The 24,077-nt window shown below is 66.6% G+C and overlaps 4 protein-coding genes across 6 annotated transcripts; 1 reads left to right on the forward strand and 3 right to left on the reverse strand.

Annotated features, from left to right (window-relative positions):
* Nucleotides 1-484: 484 nt before the first annotated feature.
* On the reverse strand, nt 485-9,093 carry LOC104322065 (transcription elongation factor SPT5). Of its 3 annotated transcripts, none has more exons than XM_069777326.1 (30): nt 8,874-9,093; nt 8,364-8,460; nt 8,130-8,289; nt 7,983-8,048; nt 7,548-7,559; nt 7,343-7,412; nt 7,186-7,254; nt 7,019-7,084; nt 6,880-6,910; nt 6,720-6,788; nt 6,374-6,625; nt 6,209-6,298; nt 6,047-6,117; nt 5,801-5,906; nt 5,560-5,653; nt 5,342-5,478; nt 5,074-5,229; nt 4,817-4,963; nt 4,520-4,666; nt 4,040-4,165; nt 3,851-3,935; nt 3,671-3,775; nt 3,458-3,560; nt 3,110-3,237; nt 2,588-2,693; nt 2,327-2,485; nt 1,663-1,831; nt 1,203-1,406; nt 1,017-1,112; nt 485-773 (listed from the first exon to the last, which is right to left on the reverse strand). In XM_069777326.1, the coding sequence occupies exons 2-30, from the start codon at nt 8,442-8,444 to the stop codon at nt 630-632; spliced, it is 3,249 nt and encodes a 1,082-aa protein (XP_069633427.1). In that variant the 5' UTR covers nt 8,445-8,460; nt 8,874-9,093; the 3' UTR covers nt 485-629. The 3 variants fall into 3 exon arrangements, with proteins under 3 accessions (XP_069633427.1, XP_069633425.1, XP_069633426.1); XM_069777324.1 differs by having other exon boundaries at nt 8,364-8,525; nt 8,874-9,000; XM_069777325.1 differs by lacking the exon at nt 7,548-7,559 and having other exon boundaries at nt 8,874-9,013.
* Nucleotides 9,094-9,453: 360 nt separating this feature from the next.
* LOC138683923 (mediator of RNA polymerase II transcription subunit 29-like) lies at nt 9,454-11,671 on the reverse strand. The gene is made up of 4 exons (XM_069777251.1): nt 11,417-11,671; nt 10,714-10,772; nt 10,368-10,452; nt 9,454-10,139 (listed from the first exon to the last, which is right to left on the reverse strand). The coding sequence occupies exons 1-4, from the start codon at nt 11,669-11,671 to the stop codon at nt 9,912-9,914; spliced, it is 627 nt and encodes a 208-aa protein (XP_069633352.1). The 3' UTR covers nt 9,454-9,911.
* LOC138683922 (RNA polymerase II-associated factor 1 homolog) lies at nt 11,659-16,265 on the forward strand. Its single transcript, XM_069777250.1, has 14 exons — nt 11,659-11,859; nt 12,400-12,429; nt 12,547-12,639; nt 13,065-13,186; nt 13,409-13,475; nt 13,580-13,681; nt 13,787-13,892; nt 14,006-14,074; nt 14,337-14,440; nt 14,517-14,633; nt 14,829-14,957; nt 15,329-15,434; nt 15,530-15,617; nt 15,700-16,265. The coding sequence occupies exons 1-14, from the start codon at nt 11,810-11,812 to the stop codon at nt 16,086-16,088; spliced, it is 1,572 nt and encodes a 523-aa protein (XP_069633351.1). The 5' UTR covers nt 11,659-11,809; the 3' UTR covers nt 16,089-16,265.
* LOC138683921 (protein Smaug homolog 2-like) lies at nt 16,176-23,983 on the reverse strand. Its single transcript, XM_069777249.1, has 13 exons — nt 23,883-23,983; nt 22,742-23,174; nt 21,454-21,906; nt 20,658-20,909; nt 20,438-20,547; nt 20,241-20,327; nt 19,256-19,496; nt 19,071-19,156; nt 18,867-18,985; nt 18,182-18,377; nt 17,470-17,587; nt 17,150-17,233; nt 16,176-16,951 (listed from the first exon to the last, which is right to left on the reverse strand). Exons 2-13 carry the CDS (start codon nt 22,935-22,937, stop codon nt 16,923-16,925), a joined length of 1,971 nt encoding a protein of 656 aa, XP_069633350.1. The 5' UTR covers nt 22,938-23,174; nt 23,883-23,983; the 3' UTR covers nt 16,176-16,922.
* Nucleotides 23,984-24,077: the final 94 nt, after the last annotated feature.

Genomic DNA, 24,077 nt, shown 5'->3' on the forward strand with positions numbered 1-24,077 from the left:
TGAGCGGCGGCGGAGCGAGGGGAGGAGGCGGAGGCAAGGAGCGTAGGGCGGGGTACGAGGGCTGACAACCAATGGCGGCGCAGCTGGTGGCCAATGGCGGCGGAGGGGAGGCGGGACCGGCGTCAGCAGAGCCAATGAGAGGAGGAGGAGGCGGTGGCGGCGGAGGAGAACACGTGCACGGCCAGCCCCGAGCCTGGCTCTACGGGGCTGCGGGGGGGGGGGGGGGAGCCCGGTCCGACCCCCCCCACCGGCCCCACAGGGGTCCCAGCTCAACCCCCACCACGGGCCCCGCTTCAAACCCCTCCCCGCCCCACGGGGGGACAGGTTTAATCCCCCTTGCCCCAGCCCCATGGGGTACAGGGGCCCTGGTTAACGCCCCCCCCCCCGCAGCTCTGTGGGGTGGGGGGGGTCCAATGCCACCCCCCTATCCCCGCCCCAGCCCTTTAGGGCTTCCCCCCCCCGGAGGGCAGCACAGAAGAGGGGGTGCCGCACGCACAGGCATTTATTTGACACCTAAACCTTGCTACAACCAGCAATGCAGAGGAGAAAAAAAAGGGGGGGGGGGTAGAAAGAAAACGGGGGGACACAAAGAAAATGGGGGGCAGTGGCGGGGGGGGAGAAGTTGTCCCTCAGGCCTCCAGCAGCTTGCCGAGGAAGCGGAGGTTGAGGATCTTGAGCTGCTCCTCCAAGTCCATGCGGACAATCCCGTCCTCCCCGTCGATGCTGAGCAGGATCCCGGTGGCTTCACGGTCCTCCCCCAGGATCACCTTTACCTGCAGGGGGGGGGGGGGGGGGGGGAGGCATTAGTTGGGGGCGGGGGGGGTAGAAATGGGGGAGAAAGGGGACCTTGGGGTGGTGGTGGGGGTCCCAGAGGGGCTTGGAGGGTGGCAGAGGGGTTGTGGGGGTCCCAGAGGGGATCTAGAAAGGTCCACAAGGGACCATGGGGTGGTGGTGGGATGTAGGGGGGAGTGTTGGGGGGCCGGGGGGGGGTCCCAGGAGGGGTGGGGGGCCTCTACCTTGTTGCTCTTGGTGGGGGTGACGGGCTCCAGGTGCTCGCTGGAGATGCTCACCACCTTCTCACTGTCCTTCAGGTAGACAGAGCACATCCCGCCCTACGGGCACAGAATGGGGGGAGTCAGCATCACCATGTGTATCCCCCCCAAACCCAAAACCACCCCCCAAACCTCCCCTGGGGGTCTCACCGTGACGCTGCGGATGACACCGGTCTGTCCCACAGCCTGACTGTCCAGGTAGGTGTCACGGACCTTCACCTGGATGTCGGTGGTCACCCAGTCGCTGGAGCTCTGCTCAATCCCCGATCCAGGGGTGTGGGGGTTGTACCCCCCCGGAGAGGGGGCCCCAGGGGTCATGGGGCTGTAACCCACCGGGCTGGGGCTGGGGCTTGCCTGGGGGGAGAGAGGAGTCAGTGTTGGGGGGTGCAGGGGGACTATGAGGGGGCTTTGGGGGCTGTAGGGAGCTTAGGGGGGTGTAGGTGGGCTACAAGGGGATTTAGGGGGGGTGTAGGGGGGCAATGACAGTGTTTAGGGGGATAACAAGGGCATTTGGGGGTTATATGGGGGTGTTGGGGATTGTAGGGGTGCTATGAGGGGGGCTTGGGGGGTGTAGGGAGGCTATGAGGGAGTTCAGGAGGCTTAGGGGTACCTGGTAGGCCATGGGTGATGGCGTGGGGTGGTAGCTGGCCGGCGAGTGGGTGTTCTGATAGCCCACGGGGCTGGGGGCCACTTGGTGGTAGCTCTGGGGGCTGGGGCTGGGCTGGTAGGAGCCCTGTGGCGACGGGACGGCGTACGGCGAGAACTGGTCTGTGTTGTACCTGGGTGGGGGGGGGAGCATGGAGAGGAGAGGAGAGGTGGCACCCCCAGGGCATGATTTGGGAGGGCTCCAGGGACAGGGTTTGAGGATTTGGGGTCCTCCAGGGCCAAGACTGCACCCTGGGGGTACACTTTCCCCCCCGGGGCCAAGGTTCAGGGTCCCCCAGGAGCACAGTTCCCCCTGCCAGAAGCACAACTGCCCCTCAAGGCTGCAATTTGGGGTCCCCCAAAAGCAGGTTTCCCCCAGGGCTGTGGTTCGGAGTCCTCTGGGACTGCACTTTCACCCTGGGACTCTGATTCAATGGCCATGACCCCCCTACTGAACCAGTTTGGGGTCCCCCAAGAGCAGTTTCGCCCCACAGCATCGTGGTTTGGGGTCCCCTGGGAGCAGTTTCCCCCCCCAGAACCACAGTTTGGGGTCCCCCAGGAGCAGTTTCCCCCCAGAGCAGTGGTTCGGTGTCCCCTGAGTCCTGCCGTGGGGTAGAGGGAGCACTTACATGGCCGGCGTTCCAGGGGTCTGGGGGTTGTAGGGCTGGTTGACCTGGGGGGATGAGGGGTCAGGGTAGCCGGGGGTCTGGGGGTTGGGGGTGCCCCCATAGCCCTGTGGCGAGGGCGTGGGCTCGTCATCAAAGCCGTACTCGAAGTCCTCGTCGGCCCTATGGGGGACAGACAGGTGTCATTGTCACAGTGGGGCCGTCCTGGTGGCCGGGGACCCCAAAATGGGGCCGTCCCAGTGAGGGGGACCCCCCCACACCCACCTGGAGGGCGTGTTGGGGTTGTTGGGGTCCCAGGCGCCGCTCTGGGCGGGCGTGCGGCTGCCGTCGTGCAGCGGCGTCTGCGAGCCATAGTGCGGCGTGCGGCTGCCTGCGAGGGTCCCACAGCGGCTCCGTCAGCCTCTGTGGCTGCAGGGCCCCCCTACAACCTCCCCCGAGCCCCCCTTCTCCATGTTGCTGGTCCTACTTCAGCTCCGCCACCTCCAGAAGATCACCCCGGGAGTCTCCTCTGTGTCCCCCAAGGTCCCATCTCATCCTGATCCATCCCCCTCCAAGCCAGACCTGAGTCCCTGTGTACCTGGGGTCCCCCCAATTCCTGTCCCCTCCATCACCATGTCCCCCAAGGTCCCACTTCATCCTGGTGCGTCCCCCCCAGGTCACTCCCAGGCCCCCCCTAATCCCTATTCCCTCTATCCCCCCCGCTCCCCCAAGGTCCACCCCCCAAGCCACCCCAGGGTCCCCCTAATCCCTGTCCCCTCCATCCCGACATCCCTCCGCGCCACTCACCGTCATGCAGGGGGGTCTGCGAGCCATACATGGGGGTGCGGGAGCCAGAGCCGTACATGGGGGTCTGGGAGCCGTACATGGGGGTGCGCCCATAGGCTGACGTCATCCCACCTGGGCGCCGTGAGCCCCTGCAGGGATATGCGGGTGTCAGGGACGGGGACATGGTGCCGGCGGGGGGGCAGGGACCCCCTAAAATCGCCCTGCTCATGTATGCAGGTGTCATCCACCCCCAAGGGAGGTCCTGGCCCAAGTGTCGCCACCCCTGAGGACCACCCTGACCCATCAGAGCGGGGGGGGGTGTCTCCAAGGGCGACCCTGACCCCGGTATGCCCGCCCCCCCCAACTCACACGGTGGTCAGGCGCTGGCGGTCCACCGAGATGGTCTGGCAGGTGGAGTGTAGCTCCACGCGGGCTGTCGACTCCGTCGCGTCCTTCACCACCCCGATGTAGCCTGCGGGGCCGGACGGGGGCTCAGGGTGGAGGTCCAGGCATCCCCGAGGCCCCCCTCCCCTGTTTGGGGGGGACAAACGGGGGCCCAGCGCCTCATCAGAAGGCACCCACCTTTGTAGGGTCCTTGGGAGATGCGCACTGTCTGCCCAATGAGGTCGTTATCCCGCCGCCCGCGGCCACGGCTCATGCCGCCGCCGCCGAAACCACCGCGTTGGCCTGCAGGATTGAGATGGGGCTCGGGGGGGTCCTTGGGGACACCCCTGGAGCCTCCAGTACACCCCCAACACTCACCAGCCCCGCTGGGGTGCATCGGGCTGCTGATACGGGGGCTCATGGGGGCAAAACCACCCACGGTGAAGTTCGTGACGTCCCGTGGCTGCAAGAGGGAGAAAACGGTGCCTGGAGAGGGGGGCAGCAGCAAAACCAGGGGGCTGTAGCCCTCCCTGGCAGTCCGTGGGGGTATCCCTGGCGCATCCCCACCTTGGAGCCCCCTGCCAGGACGAGGTGCCGGGTCTTGCAGACGAACATGCCGCCGTTTTCCACCAGCTTTTTGCAGTGCAGGAAGGCGAAGCCCCGGAAGAGGTGCCGGATCTCCCCCTCACGGCCCTGCCCCGGTAAAAGGCAGGGGTTAAACCCCGGTAAAAGCGGGGGGGAGGGCATGACCCGGTGATGGGATCCTCCCCTCAGCAATAGGGAGGACCCAGGCGGATGCTAGGAGGGATCTGGTGTTCCCTTGGTACCAGTAGGGATGCAGGGTGGTACTGGGAGGGACCCCAAATATACCAGGGACCTCTTCTCAGTGCCAGGAGGGACCCAGCTCACCCCAGGGACGGTCCCCGAAGCAGGGACAGACCCAGAGCAGCTCTGGCAGGGACCCAGAACACCCCTGGGGGGTCCCAAAGCACCAGAAGGGGCCCATCACACCCCCAAGACCCTCCCCCAAACCCTGTAAGCCCCTACCGAGTGAGGCCCGTCTATGACTTTGACAATGTCCTTGACGTGGATGTTGTTCTGCTCTGAGTCGAGGGCGACGGCGAAGCGGTTGTCCTTCTTCCTGGTGACAGCCTGGTGCCGCACCGTCACCACCTTCCCATACATGTTCAGTACCTGCGGGGACATGGAGAGGGTGGGAGAGGGGCAGCCAAAAATGGGGACACCCTGGGGCAGGGGACATAGCTCTGGCACAGGGATGAGCATGGAAACCCCCTGGGACACGGATGTGGCTCCTCTGGGCGTCCCTGGGGAGCTGGGACTCACCTGGAAGGTCTCCCGCTCCAGGCGGACAATGACACCCACTGTTTGGGGGTCCAGCTGCACCAGCTCGCCCCACTCGTGCTGACCCCCCACATCCACGCCGGACGCTGTCTCTGAGCAGAGCTGCAGGTCCCGTGGCAGAACCTTGAGCTGGTGGCAAGAAGCGTGAGAGACAGCCATTTCCCATCTTCTTCTCCCCAAAACCCAGTCTGTTTCGAGGCAAGACACAGCACCGAACTGGACTTTTCACCCCCAAATACCTCGTGCATGGTGAGGTCAGAGAAGAGGATGACGAAGTTTTCCTCCACCCTCACGATCAGCCCTGTGTCGCCCTCGAAACGCCCTGCGATCACCTTGACATGGTCACCCATCTTGAAATACTTGCGCAGCTCCTGAGCTGGGAACTCCAGCATGTCCTGGGGGTGGAAGAGAAGGCTGTGGGCATGGCAAGGAGGGGCTGGGGTGGTCCCAGGGTGGCCACAGCGGCCGCAGGAGGCACCCAGTGTTGCCCCCTCGGGACCCTCTGACCTTCAAGTCCTCATGTTTCGGCATGATGGTGATCTTGTTGCCGTCAACGCTGAGGATTTTGCCTTGCAGGTTGATCAGCTCACCCTCGCACACCTCCACGTTGTCGCCAGGCTGGAAGTTGTGCTCTCGTTCCTTCCCTGTGGTAATGGTGGGGATAGTGAGGGGATGGCGCTGCAGGGGCGACAGTGGGCGGGGGGGCAGCAGTGGCACCTGCTTACCTGTGCTCTCTGTCACCACCTCCAGGTCGATGCCTTCGGGCTGGTCCTCGAACTTCTCCAGCTCCGACAGGGTGGGCTTCACCCCCTCCGTTATCTGCCAAGAGTGGAAACGGTGGCCAAAACCAACCCAGCTGAGGAGCTACTGGCCTCCCACCACCCCTCAGCATTAGAAAGGTGGTTTTGGGGGAAAACCAGCAGGTTTGGTGTTCAAACCCCAGCACGGCGGGGCAGTGGCGCTCACCACAGCCGACATGGCAAAGCTTTTGAAGAGGAATCCCTTGCGGCTGTAGCGGTTGCCTTCGAAGATGAGAAAGTCACCATCAGATGCCACATCACCTCCTAGGGACCTGGGACAAAACCAAAATCACCCCCTTGGTGGGCAGGAGCCCCCCCAGGGACAAAAGCCCTCCTTTGGCGAGGGCAGCTCCCCCAGTGGGGGCTTTTTGGGCAGCATCTGATGTCCCCTAGCATGGTGATGGTCGCCTACCGAATCTTCTCAGCATCAAAGAGCCGCTGCGGGGGTCGCTTGAACTTTTTCCTCTTGGCGAACCAGTCTTTCTGTGGGGCAGGGGGCAGTAGGGGGTGAAAGAAGGGCAGTGACACGGTGGCAGCAGCAGCGCCAGCACCCGCGCGGCACAGGTCCGCTTACCAGGCTCATGCGGGCTTTGATCCGGTCGAAGTCGATGCGAGGGATCATCTTGAGGGAAATCTGGTTCTGGCTGGGCTCCACGTAATCCACCTGGGGGGCACAAAAGCAGGGTGAGCCAGGTGTGTGTCCCCCACCATGGTGTCACCATCTCCTTCTGCTCCTCACCTGGGCGATGTCATCCTTGTAGATCCCTCTTTTGAGGCGCACCCAAGATTTGGGCTTGAGGTTGGTGACCTCCTTCACCACTTTGAGGACATCGGTCATCTCCTTGATGGGGACCATCTGCTGGTTCCAGTAGCCCATGCGCAGATTGCCCACCCCCTCAATCGCCTGCTTGACATGCGTCTGCTTGTAGGCCTCCACGTAGATATAACCCTTGACGTGCTCGGGGGCCACCACCGACTTGATCTGCAGGGGCTGGAGGACGAGGGAACGCACTGGGGACATGTTGGGGACACCACGGCACTGTCACCCCATCACCGGCTACGGCCTGGCTCCCCCATGGCCTCACCGTGTCAGTGAACTGGTAAGCGATGAATTTCCGCATGAGAGCGATGGCCGTGGCGCGTTCCTCACCAATCTGGGGACGAAAATGATGTTTTAGGGTTGGAGATACATGGCTCCCCCTGCCACCACACTGAGTCCCCCCCCACACCCACCCCCGAACCCACCTTGCACTTGACGGTCCAGAGATTGGGGTCCCTGCGCAGGGGTGGAGAGGGAAACGCCGTTACAGAGTGTCTTGTCCCGATTTGCTCCTTTTCCCCCCCAAACCACATGGGTTTCCCGCCCCTCCCCGGTGAGACTCACTTGACTCCTGGCAGCAGCTGTTGCTGCGTGATGTCATCCGAGAGCTCGTCAGAACCACCGTAAACACTGAAAAAAGGGAAAATTATAAAAAAAATAATTAAATGAGGGGCAGTGGGAAGAAAGAGGAGCTGCTCCCTGTCACACTGGGGATGGGGATGGGGACTCACGTCTCTCCCACCGAGGACTTGGCATATTTCTTCATGTAATACTCGCCCAGCTCCTCCTCACGCTGATCCCTGGGGAGATAAAAGGAGCGGGGGAGGCATCAGCTCAGCTGCCACCGCCCTGCCGGACAGACAGACACACAGACAGAGCCGCAGTCACCTCCAGAGGTTCTGCAGCCGCCGAGCACCAGAGCGATCCTCATCCAGCACCACGTTATCAATGTTGGAAGCTGTGAGGAAGAGGAAGGTCAGGATCTTGCTCCAGGGGGATGGTGCAGGGGGGTGGGCTGTGCTTGCTTGGCCCTGGAGTAGGGGGGGACCCCAAGGGGAAATGGGGGGGGGGTGGCGGGGTGATCTGGGCTTACCTTCGATCTCTTCTGCTCAGGAACAAGGAGTGGCGGTGGAGAATGGAGCAAATAATAGCAGCAAAACCACCCGCGGGTGAGTGGGGAACAAAGGGGAAGGAATCAAAATTCAGACGGCAGCACAAGGGGGTAAAAGGGAGGGGGAAATAAAAGCAAAAGAAAGACCCAGGCGAGCGCAGATGAGATGTGCTGAGCAGACAGACATGGGGAGGGAAGCATGGATGGACAGCAGGAGGTGTGGGAGACAGGCCGTCCTTCCCTCCCCCCTCAAGGGATGGATTTTGAGGGGGGGAAAAAGGGGCTGGGAGGAGAGGGAAGAGCCAGAGGATGGGGGTTGGCCCCCAAAGAACTGCACTTCCATCCACCTCCTCAGGCCTCCGGGGGAGGGAAGGGACCTGGGGGGAGCCCCCAAAGCAGGATGGGGACGCTCCTCACCTTTCTCCAGGATGTCCTCGGCCCCGTCCTCCCACTGGTCCTCGTCCTCGTACTCGTCATCCACGTCTGGGGGGAATCAGGGTGGTGAGTGGGGCCAGGGGGGCAGCAGCAACACCCCAAAACACCCCCGTGGCCCCCCCAGCTCACCAGCCTCATCCAAGATGAAGCCGCCATGGCGTGGCTTTTTAGCCGGCCGGTCGTCATCTTCCTCCTCTTCCTCCTCGTCGTACTCCTCCTCCTCTTCCTCCTCCTCCTCCTCGGCTTCCTCCTTCTCACTGCCGGCCACGCTGGCACGCTCCTCCTCAGCCTAGCGGGTTTTAGGGGGGTGAGGGAGGACACCCCCCCCCCCCCCCGCCCGCCAGCTGCAGCCTTCAGCCTCACCTCGTTCTCCTCCACCTCCTCGGCCTCACTGCTGTGCTCGCTCTCGTCCTCCGAGAAGTTGCTGTCGTCGCTGTCCGACATGGCGGCGCTGGGAGATCTGGAGGGGGAGATGGGGGAGTCCCACGGGGACGAGCAGGGGGTCCGGAGGTGTCCCGGGGGTAGCTGGGGGGAGAGGCAGGGAGACGGGGGGGGTGTCCTGAGGGGCAGGCAGGGGGGTCTGCTGGTATCCTGCAGGGCCTGAGAGGTGGGCAAGGGAGTCCAGGGGTGTCCTAAGGGGGTGTGGGTCTTTTCTGGGGGGGCCGGGGGGTGGGCAAAGGTGTATTGACGTGTGAAATGGGGGTGTCCCGGGCTGGGACGGGATGCAGACGGGTACGACCCCCCCCCCCGGAAAACAGCCCTACCAGCAACCCCCTCCAGCAGCCTGAGCGCCAGATCTGGGATTAACCCCCGGTAAATCCCATCCCCCGGGGGGGGGGGGGCTGTGTCCTATCACCGTCGCCGCCTCCTTACCCCCGGAGGGAACGGCGGACTCGGTTCGGTTCGGCTCCGCTCCGCTCTAGGCCTCGGCCCGGCCTCCCTCCTAGGCCCCGGCTCCGCTCCGCTGCCGGCTGCGGTCCCGCCTCGGCCCGGCCTGGCCCGGCTCTTGTCCCTGATCCCAGTCCCCGATCCCAGTCCCCGATCCCGGTCCCTGATCCCGGTCCCGATTCCCGGTCCCGATTCCCGGTCCCCGGATCCCGCCGCTGCCTCTCGCGAGAGCCGCCCCCGCGTCACGTGACGGGGAAGGGGGGGTGGAGCCGCCCGCCGTTCACGTTGCCCTGATTGGCAGAGCGCGACGGCGGCGCGGAAGGGTCAAAAAGAGGCGGCGCGAAGGCACCGACCGCGCTTCTCGTGCGGGGAGGCGGGGGGGGCCGGCGGCGGGATGTACGTCACGCCGCCGGGCCGTGACGTCGCCGCGCCGTCACGGGGCAGCCGCTGAGCAGGGAAGTGACCCCACGGACGCCTGGGTCCAACGTGGGAGGGGGCAGAGTCCCCCCCACGCCTCGGTTCCCACCCCCAGCGGTCCCGCCATAAGCACAGAGGAGCTGGTATCAGAGAAAAAGTTTTATTTACCAAAACCCAGGTGTTTTTCCCACAAAACCAGGGGGGTCCGGCACCCCCATGCCCCCTTCTTCCCAATTATAGCCCCCCCCCGCGAGGGTCAGCACCCCAAAACCCAGCACCAGGACCCCCATATCCACGCTCAGACCCCCATGCTGAGCACCAGGACCCCCCAAGCCCCCTGTATCCGCATTCAGATCCCTGTGGGAGTTTTGGGGGGACTCCAGCACCCCTGTGGTTTTTGGATCCCCCAAAAAATCAGGGATTTTTGGTCCCCCCCAAAAATCAGGGCTCCCCCATGGGGGTCAACACCCCTCCACACAGTATGCCTGCACTCAGACCCCTGCACATGGTACCAGGACCCCTCAATCCCCCCCCGTATCTGCCCTCAGACCACCATGCGAGGTCTGTGGGGGGGTCTGTGACCCCTGTGGACCCCCCCCAAAACACTCAGGGCCCCCCCGGTGGGGGAAGCTTGCCGGTGATCTTGTTGGCCCCCTCCAGCAGGGCGTTGTGGATGTCCTTGGCACCGGCGATTTGGGCCTTGATGAGGGGCAGGTACTGGGTGTAGGGGAGGGTCTCGCCCGCCCCGCCCTCGCCTTTGGGGGCCGCTGGCACCAGGGCGGGGGCGTGCTTGGCGCTGTCGAAGCTCTGCGAGAGGCACTCGTGGGCCAGGCGCTGGGGGGGAACACAAGGGGGGGTCACTGGGGGTGGGGGGACACAGCAGAGAGGACAAGACTGGGGAGGCGGGGATGGGACGAGGGGGTGAAAATGGCGCTGGGGGTGCAGAAGTGCTAAGGGGACTGGGGTCTGGGGGGGCACCAGCATCACTGGGGGTGTGGGGAGCACACTGGGGGTGTCTCAGGGGGAGAGGGACAGCCGGGGGGCCGGGGGGGGGTCACTTACAAGGCAGAGCTCCAGCTGGTCGCAAAGGGCGTAGAATTCCTCCAGGCTCTTGTCGAAGCGCTGCAGGGCCCCATCGGCGCTCTTCCTGTGAGGGGGCCACCGTCACCCCCACTGCCACCCTCTGGGGTGGCCCAGGGGGACTGGGGAACACTGGGAACGAACTGGGGGGCTGACGGGGAGAATGGGAAGCAGTGGAGGAGGATTGGGGGGCACGGGAGTGGGGGTGGGGGTGACTGGGATGGCATTGGGAGGTACTGGGATGGCACTGGGGGTTACCAGGGTGTATTGGGAAGGCATTGGGGGATAATGGGGGGTACTGGGATGGGGCTGGGGGAAGGTCACTCACTGCCCGTTGTCGATGCTGGAGTTCTGCACCAGGTTCTGCGCCGCCACTTTCATCAGGGTCTGGGGAGGGGGGGAAGAGGGTGAGGGGGGACATGGCCACCCCGAGGGGGTCACAGGCAGCACCCCAGCTCCCACCGCGGCCCCAAGCGTGTCACCTGGCAGTGGTGACTCATTCACTGGGAGGACACACTGAGGAATGGGAGGGTTGTGGACACCCCTGGGACACGACCCCCCCGCCATCACCGGGGCAGGGACCCCCCCAGGACCCCTATTACCAGCACAGGGACCCCTTGGGACTCCCTAAAAAAGGACATGGGGACAGGGACCCCCCCCCCCAGGACCCCCATTACCAGCACAGGGATCCCCCCCCCCCAGCCCCCTGAGGGACCCTCCCCACCAGAGCCGGCCCCGCCCCTTCCCAGCATCACGCCCCGCCCCCGGCAGAAGACCACGCCCCCGCCATGACAGGACCTCGGTGTTGATCGGCCACGCCCCTTCCCGGCGGCAGGCCCCGCCCCATGCAGGCAGCAGACAGCTCACGGCGGCAAGCCCCGCCCCCCGACAGACCACGCCCCACCCATGCATTAAACCGCCCCGCGGGCGGCACGCCCCGCCTCCCCTCGGCGGCAGGCCCCGCCCTATGGCGACGGGAGACGGTTCGCGGCGGCAAGCCCCGCCCGCTGCCGGCGGCAGGCCCCGCCCACCTGCAGGCTCTCCTTCAGCTGGGGGATGAGGAGGCGGAACCGCTGCACCGGGTCGAAGTCCTGCGCCTGCGCAGCCGCCACCTGCGCCGGCAGCGGCGGCCCCGGGGGCTGCCCCGGACCCGGAGCCTGCCCCGGACCCGGTCCTGGCCCGGGAGCGGTGGGTAGAGGCGGCGGCGGCGGCGCGGGGGCGGCGGGCGGCCCCGGCCCCGGGCCCGGGCCCGGCCCCGTCGGTGGCGGCTGCGGGGGCGCCGCCATCTTTCCGGCGCGCGCCCTGCTTCCCGCTCCCGGCCGGCCGCGCGCGCCGGGAAGTGACGTCACGGCCGGGGGTCCTGGCGCCGCCCGGAAGTAGCTGCCCTCGACGGCGCCTGCGGAGGGCCCGGTCCCGGCCCCGCCATGGCTCCCACCATCCAGACGCAGGCGCAGCGGGAGGAGCCGGGCCACAGGTACGGTGGCGTCACGGGTCTGACGTCACGACCGGCTTCGTGGCGTCACGGGCTGGGGTTCGCGGGGGGCATGCGGAAACCTGGGTGCCCTCCCGACGTCATAGCGCGCGTGGGGGGTGTGTCCCTGACAGCTGAGTGCCCTCATGGCGTCATAGCGCACGTGGGGAACTTGGGGTTCCCAGACCCCCGGGCTCCGTCCTGACGTCATAGCGCTCGGAGGTGGCGGGGGGGAGACGGGGTCCCGGACGCCTGGGTCCCCTCGTGACCTCACACGCGGGGAGGGGGACACACGACGTAATCCCGGGTCCCTCCGTGGCGTCATGGCCGCCACGGGCGCGGTTCTAGATACTGGGGTCCGCTCATGACATCACGTTGTATGTGGGGAGGGGGGGGGCGGGCCGGGACGCCCCTGGGTTCTCTGGTGAGATCATAGCACAAGGTTGGTGTCCCCCTCATGACGTCATAGCACACGCACACACGGAGGGGGGTGTTGGGGGTCCCGGATGCCTGGGTCCCCCCGCTCCCCTCCCCCTCCCGCAGGCCCAGCTCCCACCGGACGCTGCCCGAGAGGTGAGTGGGGGGGGTCGGAACCCCGGGGGTCCCTTGGCGGAGGGGGGGGCCCAGCGCCACCCCGTGGGGGTCCCCCCGTGTTTTGGGGACCCCCCCTGACCTCCCCTCTCCCCCCAGGTCAGGCGTGGTCTGTCGGGTCAAGTACTGCAACAGTCTCCCTGACATCCCCTTTGACCCCAAGTTCATCACCTATCCCTTCGACCAGAACCGGTACGGGGGGGGTCCCCAGGGGTGTGGGTGTGTGGGTGTGTGACCCCCCCACACCCCCCTGTGCCCCAATTTGGGCCATAAAATGGGTGGTTGGGGGGCTCGGGTGGTGGTTTGGGGAAGGGGGTTCAGGCAGGATTGGGGTCCTCCCTGGCTCCTGCAGCACAAAACAGGGGGGTGGGAGGGGTCTGGGATGTTTTGGGCGTTCATTCAGTGCTAGAGGAGGGGTTTTGGGGGGCGGCGGGGTGCTTTGATACACCCTGGTTTATGGGAGGGGGTGTTTGGGAGGGGGCTGGGTAGCTGGAGTGCTTTTGGGGGGTGTTTTAGGAAGGAGTGGGGTTTTTTGCGGGGTGTTTGGGGTTTTCTTAGGAGGGGCGTTGGGGTTTTGGGGGGGATTGGGGTGCCTGGACATGCTCCCCCCCCCCCAGGTTTGTGCAGTACAAGGCGACGTCGCTGGAGAAGCAGCACAAACACGACCTGCTGACAGAGCCCGACTTGGGCGTCACCATCGACCTCATCAACCCTGACACCTACCGCATCGACCCCAGCGGTGGGAGGGGCGGGAGCACCCCCCCAGTTTAGGGGGGGGAACCCAGATTTGGGGGGGGGGGGCACATCCACCCCCTGGGCTGAGGCATACCCCTGGGAGCTCCCCGAGAGGTTGAGCTGCCAGTAGGGGTTGGGAGGGGGATTGGGGGGGGACCCCAGAATTGGGGGGGAACCCCAACACTGGAGGGGAGGAAGCCAAATTTCCCTTTCTCCCACCCCCCAGTGCTTCTGGACCCGGCAGATGAGAAGCTGCTGGAAGAGGAGATCCAAGCACCCACCAGCTCCAAGAGGTAACAGCATCCCCTCAAAACCGGGCTGGGGGGACACACATGGCACCCCCAAACCTCTGGGGGCCCCCCCACATCATGCCGTGCCCCCCCCCCCCCCTCCGCAGGTCTCAGCAACACGCCAAGGTGGTGCCATGGATGCGCAAGACCGAGTACATCTCCACCGAGTTCAACCGTTACGGCGTCTCCAACGAGAAACCTGAGGTCAAGTGAGTGCCGGGGGGGTGTCCTGGAGGGGTCCCGGGGGGGCACAGCCCCCTGCCCCCCCTCAATCCCCTCCTCCGTGTCTGTGTCTCCCCCCCGCCCCCACCCAGGATCGGCGTGTCGGTGAAGCAGCAGTTCACGGAGGAAGAGATATACAAAGATCGTGACAGCCAGATCGCCGCCATCGAGAAGACCTTTGAGGATGCCCAGAAAGCGGTGAGGGGGAGGGAAGTGGGTTTTTTGCCCCCCCCCCCGGGGTATCTGGGGGTCTCCCCGGGATTTTGGGGGAACACACACAGCTTTGACACCCTCCTGTGCCCCCCCCGCAGATCACGCAGCACTACAGCAAGCCTCGCGTCACCCCGGTTGAGGTCATGCCCGTCTTCCCTGACTTCAAGGTAGGAGGGACACCATGGGGACGCCCTCGGCGCGGGGGGGACACACATGTTGAGGACCCCCCCAGCGTGGGGCGGGACACACCCCAACCCCCGCCCATCTCAGTGATACTGTCCTACAGGGGAAACTGAGGCACAGAGCCCCCGCCTTGCAGGGGGAATCTGGGGGGTAGCAGACAGTTTTTGGGGCAGAATGGTGGTTTTGAGGTCTGGGGGGGGGTGTTGACCCCCCCACTCCCTTTTTTCCTCCCCTGCCCTGCCCCAGATGTGGATCAACCCCTGCGCCCAAGTCATCTTCGACTCGGACCCAGCTCCCAAGGACACGAGTGGCCCGGCCGCGCTGGAGATGATGTCCCAGGCCATGATCAGGTGCTGGGGGGGGGATGACCCCATGTTTTGGGGGGGTCGTCTCTGCCCACCCCCTTTAACCCCTTACTGCCCGCAGGGGGATGATGGACGAGGAAGGGAACCAGTTCGTGGCTTATTTCTTGCCGGTGGAGGAGACGCTGCGCAAGCGGAAGCGGGACCAGGAAGAGGAGATAGATTACGCCCCTGAGGACGTGTATGGGGGGGGTCCTCTATATCTGGGGGGGGGCACAGGGAACAGATTGGGGGGGGGGGTCCACAGCTTTGTGGAGGACAAACCAGCACCCTGGCAGCACTTGCTAGGTTTTGGGGGGCTGCTTTGGCAGATGATGGGGGGGTGTCTTCTCAGACCCCACACATGCCCCCCCGTGCCCCCCCCCCCCCCCCCCAGGTATGACTACAAGATCGCTCGGGAGTACAACTGGAACGTGAAGAACAAAGCCAGCAAGGGCTACGAGGAGAATTACTTCTTCATCTTCCGCGAGGGTGACGGGGTCTACTACAATGAGCTGGAGACCAGGTGGGGCTTGGTGGGGGGGGCACTGGGAGCCCCCACCCCAGTAATGGGGACACGGGGAGGGGTTTCCCCTTCCCTGGGGACTCATTGGGTGTCCCTGTGCAGCCTGGACGGGGGTGAATGGGTGGTGTGGGGAGGGTCCTGGGGGGGTCCCTAGGGGTGCTTGAGCCCCCCTCCCCCCCACTGTCCTCCAGGCGGAGGGAGGGCTGTGGAGGGATGGGGTTGGGGATTCAGGGTCTGGGGGGGGTCAGGAGGAAGACTTCAGGGTCTAGGGGTTCTGTGGAGTTTGGGAGGGGTCCTGGGGGATTCCCTGGGAGTCGGGAGGGATGGGGGGGTCCCAGGGGTACCTGACCCCCCCCCGCTCCCCCCCCCAGGGTGCGGCTGAGCAAGCGGCGGGCGCGGGCGGGTGTGCAGTCGGGCACCAACGCGGTGCTGGTGGTGAAGCACCGCGACATGAACGAGAAGGAGCTGGAGGCCCAGGTACGGCTTTGGGGGGGATGTGTGATGGGACCCCCCACCACCTCAGGGGGCACCCAGGCATCTGGCTGACACCCCCCCTCCTTGCCCACCCCCAGGAGGCACGGCGGGCACAGCTGGAGAACCACGAGCCGGAGGAGGAGGAAGAGGAGGAGATGGAGGCTGAGAAGGAGGCAGCGGGATCAGGTATGGGGGGGCTCCCCTGGGGTAGGAGGGGGAGTTCTGGGCCCCCCCAAAAAAACCCTCCCCCAATCTCTTCCCCCTCCAGACGAAGAGCGGGAGAAGGGCAGCGAGAGTGAGGGTGGGGGGAGCGGCGAGGAGGAAGAGGAGGCCGAAGGCTCAGGCAGCAGCAGCGAGCGGGGGGGTTCGGCCCGCAGCGAGGAAGAGGATGAGGCCGAAGACGAAGAGGAAGAGGAGGGCAGAGCGGGACGGCGTGGGGGCAGCGACGCTGCCCGGGCTGCCCGCGATCAGGAGGAGATCTTCGGCAGCGACAACGACGAGGAAGAGGAGGAGGAAGAGGAGGAGGAGGAAGAAGAGGAAGAGTCTGAGGGGGGGGGCAGCGAAGGGGGCCCCCCCCGCAGCCCCCACCTCAGCCCCAGCGAGGCCTCGGAGGAGGACGACAGCCCCAGCGACGCCTCCGACTCCTCCAGCGAGTGAGGGGGGGATTCTCCGGCAGCTCATAGCAAGGTTGAGCCAGCCCCCCCTGTCAGCCTTTTGGGGTAAAAACCAGGCACTTTGGGTTCATTTGGGTTTTTTTTCTGTTTAATAACGTAGTCATGGTTACCAGCCATAGTCATAACAAAAGTTATTCATAATAAAATGTATCTAAAATAACGTTTCTATCTCGAAGGGCCGCGGCGCTACGTGTACAAAGTGGGGGGGGGGCTGTACCGACGGGGAGGGGGGGGTGTTCCCGGGGTGTCCCCCACCCTGGGGGGGTGTCAACGTGTACCTAAATTTGGGGAGTGCCCCCCCCGGGGGTGGACAGGGTGACACGCCCTACCCCGGGGCCAAAACAAAATAATATTAATAATAATATAATAATAATAAAGAGGAAAAAAAGAAACAAACAAACAAAAAAAACCCAACAATAACCCAGGATTTGGGGATTATTAAAGATGGTGAAAACGCAACAAACTCCCCCCCCAAAAAAAAGAGGGGCCGGGAGAGCCCCGCCCCCACGCGCAGCCCCTGTAGTGTCAACACAGCCCCCCCAAACCCCACGCTCCCAACCCCCCGCAAGGTCATCGGCCCCAGGGAGCCCCTCCCTCACAGGGGGGCCCCTGCGCCCCTCCCCCCCAGCCTGGGGGAGGGGGGGGCAGGGGGATTAATCCCCCCCCGGCTTATTTTAGAGTTGTTCCCCCCCCCCACGGTGCGGGGGGCACTGAGGGTGACTGGTCATGGAGGGGGGTGACACCCCCCCCCGCCCCCCCCGGTGGAGGGGGTTAAGGGGGTGACCCCCCCCTATTTGGGGAGGGGGGGGCGGCGCCATCAGATGGTGGAGGTCTTGTCTGTGCCATCTGTGGGGGGGGGTGAGGGTGGGGGGGTGTCAGGAGGCACGTGGGGGGGCCTGCATCCCTTCATGTCCCCCCTAGTGCCCCCGCCCCCATCCCATCTTGTCCCCCAAAGGCACCTGTGCCTTTGTGTGTCCCCCTCTTACCCCACATCCCCCCGCCAAGCCCATGTCCCCCCCCAAATCCCCGTGCCCCCCCCCTCACCGCCCAGCGCGTGCTCCGTCATGCTCAGGCACAGCGACTCCAGCGTGGGGTTGATCTCCAGGTCAGTGCCAGGGAGGGGACACTCTGGGGGGGGGGCAGAAGACACACACAAGGGTGAGGGGGGGGGCCCCAAGCCTCCTACCGCCCCCCCCCCCAAACCCTCCCCGGGGGGGAGTCCAAGCTTCCTATACCCCCTAAGCAGGGACCAAAACATCCTCCGCCACCCCTGGGGGGGGCGGGGAAGCACAGGTCAAACAGCCCCCCCCCACCAGGGTGTCCCCCTGCTTTTGGTGTCCCCCCCTCCCCGGGCCCCCACCTACCCTGGGGGAAGGCGAGCAGGGCCTGGGGTGAGGTGTGGACGGGCAGCGAGTGGGTGCGCTGCACCGCGCTGCGGCTCCCTGGGGAGCCCCCGGCCCCCCCGCTGCCAAACCACAGGCTCTGGCAAGGAGTGGGGGGAAGGAAACGATAGAGTGTTTATTAGGGGGGGGGGCGCTGGACACCAACACAGGGATGCTAGTGTCCAGGAGGACCCCCCCAAAAAGTTACCCTCAGGGTCTGGGATCCCCGTTTCCCCCCACCATGGGGAGCCCAGGGTGAAGGAGCCCCCGCCCCCCAAAGGATCCCAGTGTGAGCCCCCCCTCCCTGCAAACACCCCCCCTCAAATTCATCCTGCCTGCCCCCCACCCCAACAAATCCCCAAGGAACCCCCCATCTGCCCCCCCAACCCCTAAGATCCCCCCCAAAACCCCCAGGGACCCCCACACATCTGCCTCCCACCAGATCCCCAAGGATCCCAGTGTTGGGCCCCCCCAAATCCTGTAGGAACCCAGTATCTGCCCCCCCCAGCCCCTAAGACCCCCCGAATGCCCCAGCATTCACCCCCCCCACTCCAGACGTCCCCCCAATCCTCAAGAACCCCCATATTTGCCCCCCCCCCAAACCCTAGGATCCCCCCCCATCCCAAGTACCCCAGAATCCACCCCCACCCAGGAACCCCCCCAAAGAACCCCAGTGCCCATCCCTGTGACCCACCTGGCGTCCCTGGGCACCAAGGGGGGGTCCGCCAAGGGGGGCCCGGGGGGTGGGGGCCCCCCCAGCAGGCCCCAGCAGCCCCAGGCGGGTGGGGGGCAGCGCACGGGGGGGCAACGCGAAGGGACGCTGCCCCCGCCGCCCCCCTGCCCCCCCCACAGAGCCAGCTATGGGGAGCGAGTTGGAGCCGAAGGCCCAGCTGGGGGGGACAGATGGACAAGGCGGGGGGGGGTCAGGGTGGCACCTGCCCCCCCCTCCCCCCAAATCCTGCCCCAGCCCTGGGGGCTCACCCTAAGCCCCCCCACGGGGGAAAATGAGGCACCCCAACTCTCAGGGGGTGGGAAATGGGGCACCCAGGGGACAAACTGGAGCATGGGGGTGTTCTGCGGTGGGGCCGAGACCCCCTCAGACCCCCCCCCCCAAATTGGGGGGGAGGGGGGCAAACTGGGCCCTGGGGGGGTGCAAGGGGGAGAATAAGGCACCTAGGGGGGGCCAAGAGCCTGCCAGGGGAGTCCCAAGGGGGTAAATGTAGCACCCAGGGGGTCCCAAACCCCACCAAGAGGGGTGAACTGGGGGAGAGGGATGGGGTCCCAAGGGGAAACTGGTGCATGAAGTGACTGGAGGCAGGGGGTGGTCCCAGCTGCCCCATACCCCGCCCCGCCCCCCCCCCGCCAAAACACCCACCTACCTCTTGGGGGGCCGATAGCCCGGGCCGTCAAGCGGCACCTTCTTGGGGAAGGCGCGGAGCAGCTTCAGGACCTGCTGCTTCCAGGAGAGGAGCCTCTTCTTCTGCGTCTCCGTGAACGCCTGGGGGGGACACATGTGGACATGGAGGGGGGGGGTCACACGGCCCCACAGCCCCCCCCAAACACCCCCCCAGGCCCTGTTCTACCTCATGGCTCAGGCACTTCTCAAGGAGCTGGAGGTAACTGGTGATGTTCTCCTCATCCGGCCGTGACACCAGCAGCTGGGTGCACACTGAGGGGGGTGGGCGGGGGGGGTCACGGAGGAACCCAGATATCTGGGTACCCTGGGACCTCCCCCCTCCAAATGAATCGGGGGGGGAGGGGGTCTTACCTTTGCCCATGACGCGGGTGAACTGCCCTGGGATGTCTCCGTCAGGGACAGGGGCGGCGGGGGCTTCGGCGTCAGCGGTCGGGTGGGGGGCGAAGGCTTCGGTGGCCCCCGGGGGGGCCCCATCAGGGGTGCCGTTTGAGGGGGGAGCGGCCGGGGGGGGCCGGAAGGCTTTGATGGGGGTCACCATGATCTGCTGCAGCTCCTGCAGCGCCGTCCACAGGTTTCCCCCCTCCAGGATGTCCTGTGGGAACCGGGGACATGTTGGTTGGTGGGGGGAGAATGTGGGGGACAAGCAGAGCAGAGACATGGGGACCTCAGGGGGGATCAGGGACACCACCCCCCCGCCCTCCACCAGCCCTGGGGACATGGGGGGTGACCAGGGACACCCTGTGCCACCCCTGGGGACATGAGGGGACACGGGCACCCTGTGCCAGCCCTCAGGATGCAGAAGGGAACACGGGCCACTTCATTGCCACCCCTGGGGACCCCAGGACCACCCCTAGGGACCTGAGGGCCACCCCAGTGCCACCCCTGTGGGTCCAAGGGCCACCCCATGCCATCCCTGAGGACCAGAGGGCCACCCCACGGCCACCCCTGGGGACCTGAAGGCCACCTCAGGGCCACCCCTGGGGACCCCAGGGCCACCCTTGTGGGTCCAAGGGCCACCACAGTGCCACCCCTGTGGGTCCAAGGGCCACCACAGTGCCACCCCTGGGGACCTGAAGGCCACTCTAGTGCCACTCCACGCCACCCCTGGGGACCTGAAGGCCACCCCAGTGCCACCCCTGGGGACCCCAGGGCCACCCCATGCCACCCCTGGGGACCCCAGGGCCACCCCAGTGCCACCCCATGCCATCCCTGAGGACAGGAGGGCCACCCTGGTGCCACCCCAGGGGGTCCGAGAGCCACCTCGGTGCCATCCCTGTGGACCCAAGAGCCACCCCATGCCACCCCTGGGGACCCCAGGGCCACCCTGGAGTCACACCTTCTCCAGCGCCCTGAGGACGCTCTGCCGCTCCCGCAGCTTCTGGATGCTGAGAGCAATCTTGTGCCGCGCACCCTTGGTGACGTTCTGCGGGGACAAAGAAGGACAGGTGGGATCGGGGGGGGGCTTGTTCCCTCACCCAGGGGTGGTGGGGACATGGGTAGGGGGGGGTTCCAGGAGGGGATGCCCCAGCTCACCTGCGACTCGAGGTGATGCTCTGTCAGCGTCATCATCTCCTCATACGTCATTTGGGAAAAAAGCGCCGCGTACTTGTGCAGCCGCAGGCTCTTCAGCCAGGAGGGGACATCTTTGGGGGGGGAGGGGGGGGATGTGACATGGGGGTGGCCATGAAGTGACAAGCCCCCACAGCCCTCCCCCACCACCACCAAGGCCACCCACGGGTGCCCCGTCCCCCACCTTTCATGCCGCTGCCATCCTCCTGGAAGGTGTTGCGGCCGCCGGCCGTCTCCTCGGTCTGCTCGCTGCCTGAGGAGGCCACGCTGCTCTGGGGCGAGAGGGGCGCGTGGTCCCCGAAGGGGGGGCGGGGGGGGACGGGGACAGCAGGCTCGTCACCCCCCCCCGGCCATTCGTTTCCCCCTCCCTGGGGACTGCCGGGCACCAGCGAGAGGGAACGCTTCAGCGGGCTGGGGTGCAGCTGGCAGGGCAGAGCTGTGGGGATTTGGGGAGGGGGAGTGTCAGGGTAGGCCTGGGTCTCCTCTGAGGGACACCCCTCCCCAGCCCCCCAAGTCCTCTGTGGCTGCCTGGGTCCCCCCTCCAGACCCTTCCTCAGCCTTTATTGTCCCCCTCCCAGATCCCTCCTCAGCCCTTAATGTCGTTGTCCCCCCAGCCCCCTCTGCACCCCAAGCCCCCCCAGATCCCCTTCCTGGCCCCCCCTGCCTTGTTCCCTCCAGCCTGCTGGCTCACCTCCCCAGCCAAGACCCCCCCCCAGCCCCCCGGCTGCTTGCCCAGTCCCCCCTCAGTCCTTAACATGTCCCCAAAGCTCTCCTTGGCCCTCAACAGCCCCCCAAGCCCCTTCCCAGCCCCCCTGTCCCCTCCAGACCCCTCCCTGTCCCCTCCAGTCCCCTTTCCAGCCCCCTGTCCCCCCCCAGACCCCTCCCTGTCCCCCCCAGCCCCTTCCCAGCCCCCCTGTCCCCTCCAGACCTTTCCCTGTCACCCCCCAAGTCCTTTCCCAGCCACCCCCACCTCAACTCACCCGCTCCCCCCAGGCCGTTGCCACTGGCAGGGGGGTGGAATGGCGGGTGTCCATTCTCCCGGGGGGTCGTCTCGGGCCAGGCCGGTCCCAGCTCGGGGGCCACGTGCTCAGGCCACTCGTGGGGAGGCGGCGGCCGTCGAGGAGCATCGGGGCGGGGGGGTCGCGCCGGGGGGCCGCCGCCGCCAGCCAAACGCTCCTCTAAGTGGCCCAACCAGAGTGCCAAGGCGCTGCGGTCATCCAGGGTGGTGGCGGGGTGGATGAGGGCGTAGGAGAGGAGCTGCCGGCTCTCCTCCACACAGCGGTTGCTCTCGATGGCGTAAGCCAGGATTTTCTGCAGCCGCTTCATGTACTCGGCCTTGGCAGCAGCGTTCCCAGGCTGCAGGAGCGGGAGGTGGGCCAGGAGCAGGGCCACCGCCGCCTCCGCCGGCTCTTGCGGCCACTGGCTGATGGCGGCTGGAGATGGGAGGGGAGGGAGGAGAGGAAAGCAGTGATGAGGGGGGTGTCATCATCACTGCGCAGTTAGGAGGTGGGGGGCGGGGACTTGGGGGAGACAGAGTTAAACCTCCCTCCCCTCCCAGGGCTGGAACTGGGGGAGTAAAACTCTCCCAGGGCAAATACAGGGGCCTAAACTGGGGACAAAAACTCCTGGGGGGGTGGTCAGAACCCCTGGGGAAGATGGAGAACTCCTGAGCCACCCTAATTTATCCCAGGAATGCACAGGGAGACCAGACAGGGCACCCAGGAGGGGACCCCAGAGGTGCCTGTGGCCAAAGGGGGAGCCACAAGGTGAGGCAGGGAGCCCTGCGAGGTGCCCAGGGAGCTTTTAGGGTCCCCCATAAAGCTCCCAAAGGGCACCCACGACCACGTGGGGAGCCCCTGGTGGGGGGTGGGATGATGTGTGGAGACCCACTGGGTGTGGTGAGAGCCCTTACAAGCTCTGGAAAGCTCCACAGGGCACCCAGGGAGCCCACCCATCCACCCAGGGGTCCCTGTGTAGCCCACCCATCCACCCAGGGAGCCCCAGGGGTTCACAAGGAGCCGGCCTGTCCACCCAGGCAGCCCACCCATCCACCCAGAGTGCCCTGGGGAGCCCCACAGAGCCCACCTGTCCACCCAGGGGTCCCCACAGAGCCCACCCATTCACCCAGGCAGTCCTGGGGCTGCCTGTGGAGCCTGCCTGTCTACCCAGGCAGCCCACCCATCCACCCAGGGAGCACCACAGAGCTCACCTGTCTACCCAGGGAGCCCCAGGGGTCCCAGAGGAGCCCCTCCACCCCGCGCCACTCACCAGCGCTGTTGGCCTCAGCCTCGAGGAGGTGGATGTCGGTGCAGTCGGCCAGCGAGTGCTCAAGGCAGAGCTGGAGGAAGCGGGCCTGGGTGCGGGTGACGCGCTTCAGCAGCGAGAGCAGGGCCACCGTCTGCTCACACTCGTTCCAGCCCTTGAACCACCCCGCCACGATCCCCACCTGATCCCGGAACATCATGGCGGTACCAGGGGGGCTCACGGTGGCGGCGGTGGGGAGAGGGGGGAGACGCGGGGGCAGCCGTGCCCCCCCCTCACATGGCGGCGATGTGGTGGCTGTAGTGGGGGCCCCCACGGGGGCTGGATGAGGAGTCGGTGCCCCCCTGGGCCAGGGCGGGCATGGAGGGGGGGGCACAAGGCCCCGACGGCTCGGGTCGGGCCCCCGCCCTGCGTTCCCGTGGTAAAGCCCCGGAGAGCCCTGCGGAGAGAGAAAATCGGGCGGTGTCAGGGCTGCCCCGCCCCCCTGCCACGGGACCAGGGATGCCCCCACGGGGACTGGCACCCCCCCAACCCACCGGTGGGGATGGGGAACCCCCCCATCGAGCGACCGGGAGCATCCCAGGGTGCCAGTTCGGCCCTGCCAGGAAAACCGGGGCCCCCCGGGGGTGCCTACCCCCTCCTCATCCCCCCACCCCGCCCAGACCGGGGAGACACGGCACTCGCTCGGGAAGGACGCAGGAGCCCTCGGATCGCCCTCCCGCTGCCCGGCGGTACCCGACGCCCTGGAAGAGGGGAACGGGGAAACGGCCGGGGGGAGCAACCGAAGGGGCCGTGAGAAGCGGGCCCGGGCGCAGGGCGGCGGGGGGTGATCCGGGGGCCCCTCAGCGCTCGCCCGGCGGGTGAAGCGGGCAGAGCCGGGAGCGGGGCGATCCCAGCGCCGTCATGGAGAACGAGGGGGCCGGGGCAGGGGGCCGGGCCCGACGGGGTCGGAGCGCGGTACCGGTACGGGGGGGGGTGGGGTGTGGGGGGGTGGTCAGTCAGGGCCAGGCCGGGGAGGCCGCGTCGCGGGCGGGGCCCGGGCCCGGCGGCCGTGGAGAGGGGCCGGAACCTCGGAGCTGGGGACCGGGCCGGGGGCCGGGGCCGGGCCTGGGGACTGCGGCCAGGCCCGGGGCCGCTCCTCACTCACCGCCACCGCCGCAGCCGCACTCGGAGGCGCCGTCGCCGCCGCGCAACGTCAGCGCGCACGGCACGCACGGTGCGTCACCACCCCACCGCGCATGCGCCCGCCGCCGCGGCCCCAGCCCCTTCCGCCACCCGCATGGCTTCAGCCAATGGGAGGGCAACGGGGGTGGGGGGGGTGGGACCGCCGCTTCCGGCCGTG

Source organism: Haliaeetus albicilla, chromosome Z (genome assembly GCF_947461875.1).
Source record: "Haliaeetus albicilla chromosome Z, bHalAlb1.1, whole genome shotgun sequence".
Lineage (NCBI taxonomy): Eukaryota > Metazoa > Chordata > Aves > Accipitriformes > Accipitridae > Haliaeetus > Haliaeetus albicilla.

What these genes read in the sequence shown, in the direction of transcription:
- LOC104322065 (XM_069777326.1), bottom strand. Translation starts at nt 8,444, where the DNA reads ATGTCGGACAGCGACGACAGCAACTTCTCGGAGGACGAGAGCGAGCAC. An exon ending in AAGTCCTCGGTGGGAGAGAC is followed by an intron (nt 7,085 to 7,185) that starts GTGAGTCCCCAT and finishes CCCTTTTTTCAG; the next exon opens with TGTTTACGGTGGTTCTGACG. An exon ending in ACAAGGATGACATCGCCCAG is followed by an intron (nt 6,299 to 6,373) that starts GTGAGGAGCAGA and finishes TGTGCCCCCCAG; the next exon opens with GTGGATTACGTGGAGCCCAG.
- LOC138683923 (XM_069777251.1), bottom strand. Translation starts at nt 11,671, where the DNA reads ATGGCGGCGCCCCCGCAGCCGCCACCGACGGGGCCGGGCCCGGGCCCG. An exon ending in AGCTGAAGGAGAGCCTGCAG is followed by an intron (nt 10,773 to 11,416) that starts GTGGGCGGGGCC and finishes CCCCCTCCCCAG; the next exon opens with ACCCTGATGAAAGTGGCGGC. An exon ending in TCCAGCATCGACAACGGGCA is followed by an intron (nt 10,453 to 10,713) that starts GTGAGTGACCTT and finishes GCCCCCTCACAG; the next exon opens with GAAGAGCGCCGATGGGGCCC.
- LOC138683922 (XM_069777250.1), top strand. Translation starts at nt 11,810, where the DNA reads ATGGCTCCCACCATCCAGACGCAGGCGCAGCGGGAGGAGCCGGGCCAC. An exon ending in TATCCCTTCGACCAGAACCG is followed by an intron (nt 12,640 to 13,064) that starts GTACGGGGGGGG and finishes CCCCCCCCCCAG; the next exon opens with GTTTGTGCAGTACAAGGCGA. An exon ending in GCACCCACCAGCTCCAAGAG is followed by an intron (nt 13,476 to 13,579) that starts GTAACAGCATCC and finishes CCCCCTCCGCAG; the next exon opens with GTCTCAGCAACACGCCAAGG.
- LOC138683921 (XM_069777249.1), bottom strand. Translation starts at nt 22,937, where the DNA reads ATGATGTTCCGGGATCAGGTGGGGATCGTGGCGGGGTGGTTCAAGGGC. An exon ending in AGAAGTGCCTGAGCCATGAG is followed by an intron (nt 18,986 to 19,070) that starts GTAGAACAGGGC and finishes TGTCCCCCCCAG; the next exon opens with GCGTTCACGGAGACGCAGAA. An exon ending in GACGGAGCACGCGCTGGGCG is followed by an intron (nt 16,952 to 17,149) that starts GTGAGGGGGGGG and finishes CCCCCCCCACAG; the next exon opens with ATGGCACAGACAAGACCTCC.